Source organism: Gopherus flavomarginatus, chromosome 13, assembly GCF_025201925.1.
Source record: "Gopherus flavomarginatus isolate rGopFla2 chromosome 13, rGopFla2.mat.asm, whole genome shotgun sequence".
NCBI classification, from domain to species: Eukaryota; Metazoa; Chordata; order Testudines; family Testudinidae; genus Gopherus; species Gopherus flavomarginatus.
The window spans coordinates 5,027,224-5,039,337 of record NC_066629.1 but is presented as its reverse complement, the minus strand read 5'-3'; the positions used below and the strand labels follow the sequence as shown (position 1 = coordinate 5,039,337).

At 38.7% G+C, this 12,114-nt stretch overlaps 1 protein-coding gene across 1 annotated transcript; it reads right to left on the bottom strand.

The window, feature by feature from the left end:
- Positions 1–2,154: 2,154 nt before the first annotated feature.
- Positions 2,155–11,192, bottom strand: LOC127033536 (tudor domain-containing protein 1-like). Its single transcript, XM_050921477.1, has 7 exons — positions 10,874–11,192; positions 9,469–9,539; positions 8,651–8,674; positions 5,374–5,521; positions 4,598–4,703; positions 2,629–2,692; positions 2,155–2,202 (listed from the first exon to the last, which is right to left on the bottom strand). Exons 1-7 carry the CDS (start codon positions 11,190–11,192, stop codon positions 2,155–2,157), a joined length of 780 nt encoding a protein of 259 aa, XP_050777434.1.
- Between the last annotated feature and the right edge of the window lie 922 nt (positions 11,193–12,114).

Below are 12,114 nucleotides of genomic sequence, written 5' to 3'. Positions count from 1 at the left end.
ATGGTTATTTTAACAGCTCTGGGATCCCCAATTTCTTTGTTATTGGGGCAGGAGGAAAAAAAAGTTTGTCACCCTGATTGTGTGAATGTGGAGTTGTGGGACTGCTTTGTGACAGAAATGACTCAACCTCAGTTGGGTGGTACTTGCTAAATATGGGACATGGGTTCCAAAACCCCATGAATTGAGAGAGATTGGGGACTGGTGTGTGTACCTAATGGTATGGGCTCCTTTTGAGGGCCTGGAACACCAATTGCACATCCTCCTCTCTCCAATATTAAAGATCAGAGGGGTAGCCGTGTTAGTCTGGATCTGTAAAAGCAGCAAAGAATCCTGTGGCACCTTATAGACTAACAGAACGTTTTGGATCATGAGCTTTCGTGGTGAATACCCACTTTGTCAGATGCATGTCATGCTACGAGTAGAGCTAAATTTTGATTCTATTAGGAGTCCATCTAGAGACTGCTGAGCTGAATTCATGTTGGGCCAATGGTGCACTAGCACCAGGGCTCCCCTACTAAGAGCTGAAATCACTGAAAGAGCTGAATTGAGATCACAGGAGTGCTGTGTTAATGAGTGGGGGAGCCTGAAGACCTATTCGTTAAGCAGCTGGCAGAACAGAGCAGTTTGCAAGCGTGTTGGAGCAGCCCATGGAACAGTGAGTGGAGTGAAGCGGTTTGCAGGGACAGCTGGAGGAGCGGCACAGCTGGTGTGGTGGAGCTGGTCATGGTGAAGGCTGCAGCAGAACTCCATGGAGAGGCAGAGCAGTTGGCCCTGGCCCATGTAAGGTGCCTCTTAACACCCTGTGTGGACTTCCCCCCCCTTTCCATCCAGGCTGGGGGGGAGTAAAACTCTGTAGATAAACTCTTGAATTCTGGGGTGGCACTGACCAGAGACTTTCGGGTTGTTGGACTTTGGGGTGATTGGGCTTAGGACCCTAAGGGGGAAAGGACATTGCGAAACGTACCTGGGGGTGGGGTTTTTTTTGTTTATGGTTTGTGTTATAATCCTGTTTGTGATGTTTCTCCAGTGGGATGCTGCACTGTTTCCTTCCTTTATTAAGAAGATTTTGCTACACTCAGACTCCGTGCTTGCAAGAGGGGAAGTATTGCCTCCTAGAGGCGCCCAGGGGGGTGTGGTATGTAAGTGTCCCAGGTCACTGAGTGGGGGCTCGAACTGCTTATGCATTGTGTTTTTGAAACGGAACCCCTGGATACTGAACCCAGCCCTTACTGCTGCCAATTCAGAGGGGCAGAAGGGTTACAGAAATAACATAAAAATAGGACTCGGAAGCTGCTAAAGCTCCAATACAGTATGACCACATATGCCTTCTTTCCAAGTAGTTTCAAAAGCCCACATCGTCAAAAAGGTATTTAGGCACTTAACTCCCACTGATTTCAATATAGATATCTAATTTGCTATGACCATAACAAAATGGCACCATATTTAATTTGTACCTTACTATAATATCATAAAATACTCTCTCTTCTGTACACGAGAAAAGGGAATCCAATAATAGCTTATCAGCCTACTCGTATACTGGGATCCATATCTACTAAAGCTTTTCTTTGACATCCTATATTGTAAGATGCATTTTTCAATGCAAGAATAAAATGTATTAAATTTCCTTTGCTGTATTAGCTGGTAGTGCATGTAGGATTTGAAGTAGAAAAAGTAAACGGAAAGCTAATCTTACTGGGAAGCGCAGATATATTTATACCAAATAGTTTGCACAGACTAGTTTCCCTCCATTTACCTTCCAAACAGGAAAAAAGTTATGATGGAAATTGGGTGAAACCTTGATGAAGCTGATGGCCATGACAGTGCCCTTCATTAATGATAAACTTATTTTTACAGTAAGATAACTGAAATAATAGGAGCAACTGCCCAAAACACAGACAATATGCAAGGCCAGCTGAAATCTGAAATACTGGAGATGGAATACAAACACAAGGACTGGGTATTGTCTGCTGACAGAAGCAGCAGAAGAGAAAGCTAAGAGAAGGCTTTTTGACAAGAGTGCTAGCTGGAAAGAATCCTGAAACTACAAGGAAAGAAAATACCTCCTATTTTCTTACTTTGGGTAGCAGGACTATGTGTACATTCTAAAGCAACAGTATTGCACCAAAAAAATACTGGACTCATCAATTTCTCTTCCTAGTGGAAACAACGCACACGTTCCCAAATAATGGCTAACCGCCTAGGCTAAAAAGGGTAACAATATACACTGTGTTAGGAAACGTCAGCATGTACGTAATGTTTCAGATTTAGACATTTTATATTTGTCTCCCCTCCAATCAGAACCTCCACTACCTATGCCATCTATCATGCCCTCTCCTGACACAGGTAAGATCCAGCAATAACTGAACTCTACTTTTGTAAAAAACTTCAGTTTTAACAAACATTTTGGAATGCTGTTTAGACCAGCTTGTTTGATTTGAAGCAACGGTGTATTTTGAAGCAATCAAAATTTCTTAACTTCCTATTCTCTTCACTATAGTGAGTTAAGCATTAGTGTTTAAAACATGTTACAGTAACACATTAAATTTAAATACATCTTTACTATATCCAACCTGCAGTGGGCTTCTCCGAAAACCAGAGCCAATTAAAATAAACGTTAACATTCTGTACCTTAAAATCAATGTTATTCTTAATTTCACCAGGCAACTTGGCATTATCTTCACTTCTCTTTAAACTGAAATAAAGCAGTTGATTATACTATTAAAGAATGTCACAACAGTATTCAAGAACAAGAAAATAAAGAATCAAGCCATTTTAGTAATAGGTACTTACAGCAAAGTGAGTTAAGTGTTGTAAACATATGAGTATCAATCTGCATCCTAGATCCTCAATAAAGACTGCTTAATAAAGTAAGGTAAAGGCCATCTTACTTTATTTTTTTAAACCATACTGCACAACTGGTACCTAGCAGTAACAGTTCTTGCATCTGAAATCAACTGGGGGAGGTTTTTAAACGTATATTTAATATACACGCATGCTGAGGTGTGTCTCACTTTTTGTAGTGATACTTTTTAAAAAAATCTGATTATTTTACTTTCTTGACATGAAAATTAATGCAACATCACTGCTAATTATTAAAGAAAGGATATGAACGTAAAAACAAATAATCTGGGCCAAAAAATTCCGATTACACTGAAAAGCAGCAGTATGGTGTACCAGCTCCTCTATGAAACTTGTCTTCTCCAGAATCTCAGCTCTCTTTCTTCTTTAAGTCTCTAGTTATGGTTGTAAAAAACCTCAAAACACTAAATGAGAGTTTAGACTTGACCTCAAGTTAATTGGCAATTAACAGGTTTGTAAATGTTAGTGTGGATGCTCCCCAAAGGTCTGTTCCAGGGTACAAATGTTTGTTCTTTACCTTGACTGAATCCCAAAGTAAAGGGCAAATGTTTGCATCCATGGAACTCAGTGGTGAGCTGGAGTCGGTTCACACCGGTTCGCAGTAACCGGTTATTAAATTTAGAAGCCCTTTTAGAACCGGTTGTCCTGTGCAGGACAACCGGTTCTAAAAGGGCTTCTAAATTTAACAACTGGTAAGCTGAAGTGATCCAGGAGCATAGCTAGCAGGGGAGCTCCCTGCCCAGCTCACTTCTGCTCTGCCGCCGCCTCCCTGGGCCTGAGCGCGAAGCCGCCACTTGCTTCTCAGCCCTCCCAGGCTTCCCACGCAAACAGCTAATTCGCAGGAAGCAGGGGGGGGGCCTGTGAGCTCAGCCTGACCCAGTGCTCCAGGCGCTGTGCGGCAGCAGGGCAGGGGTTCCAGGGGGCCATCAGGAATGAGAGGAGGGGTTGGATGGGGCAGTGGGGGGCAGTCAGCGGACAGGGAAGGAGAGTGGATGGGGCAGGAGTCCCAGGGGGTGGGCCATGACACCCTTGCAGGGTGAGGGAACTAGTTGTTAAGATTTTCGCAGTTCATCACTGATGGAACCCCTCTCCTCTCACAAGACAGCAAACATCATTCTTGGATGAAATTCTATCCCTATTGAAGTCAATGGCAAAACTCCCATGATTTAAATAGGGCAGGATTTCATTCCATGTAACCACAGTTATTGCACATATGGAAGAGTAGAATAAAGCAAGCATGTAATAGATTTGAACTTCTTCTAACACTATGTAGCAGCTGAAAATAGAGGCAGCACCATAGTGACATGTACGCTCTGGCTGCAAAAATTTATATTAATCAGGTAACAAGAGGCAGAAAAAAAATTCAGCTTGACTTTTCCCACCCCAAATTAATTTGCAGTGCTGTAACCTACAAGAGAGAAGTTTTCACTTGTAAACTCAGCAAATTTTATATTTAGCCATTCAGGGACAGTATAAAGCTGTAAGAGGTCATTTTCAGTCACCTTTCTGAGCTCTTATTTTAAAAAAAAATTCCAGCCCTCTCCTGCCTCATTTTCTTATGATGTTCTTTTTTACAATGATGTGGAATATCTTTCAGTATAAGACCAGGCAACATAGATCATCTAAAAGTATTTGAATTATAGTTAAAAAAATTAGAATTAAATCAAGAGTAATTCTCATTGGCCTATTTTTAAGATTCTCTGAGTTACAAGATATTGCTTTAACATCGTAAACTTACTTTTGTTTAATTGGTTTGCATACAATACCATGTACAGACCAATCTTTCTTCTGGCAGTCTGTAGAGCAATAATATGTCTGTTTACATTGAGAACATCTCAGGTCTCCTAAAATTAACAACAACAACAAAAAAAGGTCAGTATTGTGCCTAACCTAATGAAGGGAAGAGGCACAATGTCAACAAAAAAAAGTCATTTGTAGTGCTATATCTGTGTTGGACCCAGAATATGAGAGGGATAAGATATATGAGGTAATATCTTTTATTGAACCAACTTGTGTTGGTGAAAAAGACAAGCTTTCAAGGCTCAAAAGCCTGTTCCTTTCATCCACACAAGTTGGTCCAATAAAAGATATTATCTCATCCACCTTCTCTCTCTCTCAAAAAGAACTGTCAAGTTATAGAATACGCATTTATTATTAACTTAATACACCATTATCTTTTTGTTTTAGAAGGCCAGCCTGTACTTTGTTAATTTTTCACTTAAGCATTTGCTTTTTCATCTGTGTGGTATCACTGCGGATTTTTCAAAGCATGGACTCATTGATTGATTTGCCTGATTAATAGTTTTGTCTGATGCTTTTGAAATCCTTGCTATTTATATGTTTTACAGAATTACTATGCCAATTTAAAATATCACTTTCTTTCAAAGTGAAAGTCTGGGGAAGATGGCTTAATATCTACATTTTTATAAGCGCGTTTTGCACATATATACTTGAAAGCCTAGTCCAACTTGAGTACTGTGTGTGCAGGCCTAAAGGATAGTAATAAAGGCTTACCATACAGACCACAATGATGACAAGTAGTTATCCGAGGGGTCGGCATTAACGAATTAAATAGTTTTGAATCGTAGCCTATAGATAAAATATTCTCAGGGGAATTCTGTATCTTTTTCTGCTTTGTGTGAAGCAAGTCAGAATTGGAGCTCTGTAAGAGAACACAAATCTCAAATAATATTTTTTAACAGGAACTCAAAGCCCTAAAGCAGTAATAGTCCAATACAGAACACCTACAATTCTAGAACTGCTTACCCTAGTATAGAAAAGTTCTCAAAATCCCAAAGCACATATTATTTTCTTTACAAATAACTGCAGACAAAGCTACCAAATTAAGTAAGTTTTATTCAATTAAGGTCCTGATCACACTTTAAAATTGCTATGAAAATTGAGACATTTAAAGCAGATTCTTAATTTTTTTTAAACTAACACAGAGCTGTTTCACTTAAGCAAACTGTGGATCATGATCATTTAGGGGTACCATTTGATTAACAAGAGAAGATGCCAGGATCAACAGAGAAATTTAATAATTCTTTTCATAGTACAAATTTGTCTAGCTCCTAAATGCTTTAATCCAGTAAGAAATCTCAACCCTTTCAAATGTAAACAGTTTTATTCCTTCAGTAAAACAATTTATCTGTTTATAAACTTAAATAATTATGCCAGCACATCTGTTATGCTGCAATTGGGTTACAGCAATATTTTGGATTACCTATATAATAAGATTCACCCATTTTGACCCTAAGGGGGATATACACTTACAATAAGCGGCATACAGTAACTCCTCACTTAACGTTTATTTTCCACTACATGCATCCGATGAAATGGGCTGTATCCCATGAAAGCTTATGCTCAAATAAATTTGCTAGTTACTAAGGTGCCACAAGTACTTCTGTCCTTTTCACTTAACGTTGTAGTTATGTTCCTGAAAAATGCAACTTTAAGTGAAACGATGTTAAACAAATCCAATTTTCCAATAAGATTTAATGGGAAAGCAGGGGCTTAGGTTCCAAGGAAATTTTTTTTGGGGGGAGGGGGCAAACAAAAGGCATTATATACTGTACAGTACTGTACTATGGTTGGGAAGTGCCCCTGGCATACCCGACACAGGAACAGCCCACTGCAGGGAAGGATTCTACGAAACACCTTTGCAGCAGAAGCTTCCCCAGAGAAGAACAGGCGCTGACTTTGCCAGGGGATGCTCCAGGCCCACCTCTTCCGGTCCCCGCTCCATCTCCTCTCCCAAGCACGCCGCATCCCCGGCCCTCCCCACCTGCCCCAAAGTTCTAACTGCCACCAAACAGCTGTTTGGTGGCAGTTAGAACTTTCTGGGAGGGAGGGAGTGGAGTGGAGATGCAGCGCTTCCCCACTCCTCCCCTCCTCCCAGAAAGTCCTAAGCGCTGCCAAACAGTTGATGCTGGTGGGGGAAGAGGCAGAGAAGAGGAACTTGTGCAATACTCTCTTGTAAAGTCACTGCTTTTCCACAGAATCTTACAAGCAGTGGACAAAGCAGGCAGCCAAACAATGTTATAAGGAAGCATTGCACAGCTTTAAGCAAGTACGTTCCTTAATTGAGCAGCGATGTAACTCTGAAACAATGTTAAGCGGGAGGACATTAAATAAGGAGTTACTGTATCTGTGCCATGCCAAGAGTCCTACACTATTGTGATATCAGAGAGAACAACTAATCATCACCCTTACTCTATAATTAATTTTCATGCTCTCATACAACCAATAATATTGTTGCATGAGAGAGACTACACAGATGGTATATTACTTGTCCTAACTACCACTTGCACAAAACACAACCCTCAGACACAAGTCTACACAAATAATATACACAATAACTCCAAATACACACAGGCCCCCACTGCAGCAAACACTCATTCTCCATGCACGCAAAATTCCTACCACAACCCTGCCCCAGATACAAAACAACTCCAAACATCACTCTGAAGCCAAGAATGCCTGTTGAGTCATTATGCAGTGATAGAAACAGCTACAAGCATGTTTGAAAACTTTTTTTAATTTGGAATATCACTGGGATTCACAATCTGTTACTGTCCAATTTTTAAGTTCTCAACCATTTTTGGCTCTCCCTGCCCAAAAACAAAAATTATGCCTATGCAACAGCATGGCTTTCATCTACTAGTTTTATTTACGATTCTGTAATTAGACCATTTAATAAATAATGTATCAGTAAATAATTTTACATTTCATTCTTACATCTAATTAGATAACAATTCAAACAAAATAGAGAATAACAATAAGGGTCATGCAAAAGCAAACAAGATCTCAAACTGCAACTTTGCCAGCTACTATCAGTATTGTGACAGAGTAAAGAGTAGGGGATTTCAGCTATGTCTACACTACAGACCTTACAACTGCACCACCGTTAAGTTCTCCTGTGTAGCCGCTCTATGCCGACAGAAGAGCTCTCTCCGTCAGCATAATAAAACCATCCCCAACAAGCAGTGGTAGCTACGTTGGCAGGAGAGTGTCTCCTGCTGACATAGTGCTGTCCTCGCTGGTACTTCTGTCAGTGAAATGTTTTTTTCACACCCTGACCAACAAAAATTTTAGCAAGAAAAGTGCTATTGTAGACACAGCCCTCATATGCTATTTAGTAACTCTTTATGAAAAAAGGTACGTACACAGCATTAGTTCTGAAAAAATGTCAGTTTCAGGTCTCACATGTGCAGGCCTCATACAGATTTTAGACATTTAAAATCAAAGACTTTACCTCACTGTAGCATGAAGGCTGGCCTACATACAGTTTTTTCAACAATGTAACTAAAATAGGTTGGTGGCAGTTTAACTTAAATCAGTGCAAACCCTAGTGTGAACACTCAGATCAGTGAAGAACCAAATTAAGCTAAATCGAATAAAGACATTTTAAAAATCTTATTGAGAAAATGCTTTTAGCAAATTGATATTTGTCAATAAGTTAGGGAACACTGTTTGTTCAGTGTGCCAGTGACTATGGAGAGAAAAAAAAGATATATATTATAGGGAGAAGACAACCAATAAAAAACAGAGCAAGACAACAGCTAGAAAAGAAAAAGATCTACAGAGCACAAATTTTGAAAAATTAATAGAAGTGAGAAACAACATAACTAGCCCAGAAAGAAGGAATTTACAACAGACATGTACATTTAAAAGTAGGCATATCAAAACTTCTAACATTTGTCAGTTTTTCTTTTTTCAAAATTTCTACACTTTATTTCATGTGAATACAATAGTCATCTGACTGAATGGCCAAATGTTAATTGTTACTTACCTGCGTTAAGTTTGGACCAGCAACCTAGAGAGAAAACAGGATAGAGAAACTGGGTAATTCAGTTTTCCTACATTTCAATGCACCTCAAAAACTTAACATTTATGACCTCTTCGAGAGTATGAACATTTTAGGACTCACATCAGTCTTACATTCTTACAAATTCAAAGATTATATTTAGTCCAGGATCTTTCTAGACCACTAGCCAGTGAAGAAATCAATTTATTGTCTTAGTGGAAAACAGATGGCCTTTAACAAAACAAGGGTCTTTTAAATTTCCATCTTTGTCAAGTCAGTGATTTTCAGAGGCATATTCAAGAAGCTACATTATAAGATAAATATTGATAGGGAGGGAGTTTAAGTGAAGCTCTCAAATTATGGCTTTAATTTTGACCAGCACACTGTATCTGATACTGTTAGAGAATCACTATTCCAATGCCATTTTTAAAATTTGAGCCAGAGGTACCTTCTCATTAAAACGCTTAATATTTTTTCTGATATTTACTTGGCAGTTTATCGACTACCCGTAAATAACAGTGAAAATTTTGCTGAACTACTGGGCATTTATGTTTTAATTTATTTTTAATGTGAATTTTAAGTTTATATTTTATAAAGTACACAAATAAGGTCACTTGTAAGCAAGAATATTGCCTCTGCAAACAACAAACAAATGGTTAATTGTAAACTGAAATGTGATGTCAACAGGAAAAAATGAAGCAAAAATAAACACAAATGCAAATATTCTAGAAAGGCATAAAATATATGGTGATCATTTGTCAGCATTATACAAGCTACCAATTTGGCACAAAACCCCAACTCACAGCATTTTCCTCCTTAGTTGAAGGTGTTAACAGCAAACTACTTCTATCGCTTATGCTTTCCACTGACTTTCCTAAAAACAAAGAATTGTTTACAAAATGGTCTGATTTCATAAAACCAAAGACAGGTGTAGTATTAACAGATTGTTTACAAAAAGTATGAGAAAGTTTCAAATAACATTTTGTCTAAGAAAACTGAAGATCTTCCATTTCTACAAATTAAGAGCAAACAAATATGAAAACACAAGTGCCACAGCTTTTTGTTTTACAGTTGACTAACAATTTTTGACACAAATCATTCTTACCAAAGATATCACTGAAACTCCTCATATAATAAAAACGAGATCAGTCTATCACTTGAAACAACACTTTGGATGAGTAATTAACAAAATCATGCACCCTTATCAATATAAATTATACTACTTAAGTCCATGGGTGTGACTTTAAAAGAGTATGACCCCAAACACAAGATTTAAAGAGAGACCAACTAAACATTCTGAAATGCCATTAGATGACCCATTACGGGAATAGAAATAATAGCTAAAATAACTGTTTCTAGTTTTACTGCACAGTTAGCCTAGGTGATTGGCACGAAGGTCTGAACATTCAGGTTAGTCTAGTCTGCATGTGAATGTCCCCACAGCAAAGCTATACCTGCATTACTGTTTCACACTATTTCTGCACTCACCCATATGCGTAGGAGGGGCATATCCCATGGTTCTTTGTGTTGAGACACTCAAGAATTATTTCCTAGGGCTTTCAATAATGGGGGAAGCTGTTTATCCTTGCAGCCCGGGGGGTGAGAGAAGAAGATTGAAGGAAAAGCACTGGAAGATTATCAGCACTCAAATGATTTTGCCTGCATCCTCACTGCTCTGCCAGGTCTAGAAGCCCCCAGCAGCTCTGCAGGGCCAATTTTGCAGGAGAAAAATAAAATTCTGCACAAAACATTCCGTGCAAATTCTCAATTACGCAGTGGTACAGAATTCTCCCAGGAGTCTTGTACGCTTGTTGCTGTTTGAAAGACTTACACAAGCAAGGGGAAACCTCTAGTTATCAAGACATAAGCGGTCCCTGAAATTAACAACTTTTTAAAGTGACTAGATAACAATTTGATAGTTTCCCTTTAATGGATTTTATTCCTTAGTCAGATACATTTACAATTGTTGTGCATAATTTTTACATATATACATGCGCATGGCAAATTAATGTTATCCCATTACCAGGTACTCTATCTGTATTCAGATTGATGACCTTTATCAAACTGGAATTTTAGATTAGTGAGGAAGTTTACGAAATTAGTCTTTTCCCTCTCACCTGCACACTACATATATGGGCATGTTGTATAGTGCTACAAAAAGGTAACCCTTCACATAGCTTACCCTATTTAAAAGATGTTTTCTCTCACCTGTTAGTGTTCCCTTGCTCATCTTTGATCCAAACTCTTCCTTGTTAAAGTCATTTGCCACTCCACTCTTGCAATGAGAGCTAGCATCTCCTAAACCATTCTCACGACTATTAAAGAACTGTTTAGTTTGCTCACAAAATAAGAAGTTTTTGTTGGATAATCCAGAAGTTCTACCTCCGAGGGCAGAGCTTTTCACCCAGAAGTTGGGGTAGACGAGAGGGCTTCTTAAGGATTCGTTTGGGGCTTTGATCCCCTTGCTCTTTATATGACATTGTCGGTTTATCTTGTAAACATTCACATCCAAATCATTCCCTGACATCCTACAAAGTTACTATTCTGTAATTACAAAAACCTAGAGGGGAAAAAAAAGTAGTTGAAACGTGTTAAACTGGATATAGCATTCAATTCTGACTTCTAAAATACTTAAATATAGCTTAATTTTAAGGAAAATTTTAACAATGCTTATTAAACTAAGAAAATAAAGTATAAATGATTATCCTAAAAGAAAGGTGTATTAAGTTTCTTCCTTAAAATTTCAACCATTTTTGTCATTCCTGACCAAGAATTTGTTAGTAAAGAACCCTCAAAGGGGTAGTGATGGTGGATGGAAATAAATCTCTCTCTCATTGAGCTATCCATATTTTTAGTAAACTCATGTCTATGTTAAGCTAATACTAACAGCATAATTCTGAAAAAAAAAAGGAGACGTAACACTTAATTTTCATACTCCTCTGTTCTTAAAGGACTAGAGATAAGCAACTGAAGGCAAGGGTTCTGAAGTATTACAAGTCGAAATATTAGGAAGAAAATCCAAATTTAATTGGCAAGGATTATCTTGGGAGTATACTGTACCAGGCTCTGCTTTGCAATGATTTTTTTGGCATTTGGGGCTGGTCTCCACTAGAAAGTTAGGCTGACATAAGTCACCTTATATGATCCTAGAAGTGCATGTGTCTGCACTCAAATTTATCTCCAGACGCCATAAACACACTGTTACAGCGACGCAGTAACACCACCTCCCTGAATGGCATTGAGCCATGGCCAACATACTGAGATTGACACAGAACAAGTGTAGACACTGCATGACCTATGTTGACCGTTACAGGCCTCCAGCAGCTGTCTCACAATGCCCAACAGTGACTGCTCTGGTCACAACTGTGAACTCCACTGCCCACGGGTCATGGAGACCAGAACCCACTCCTCAAATGTTTATTTTTGAAATGCCTTTTCCCAACTGTCCA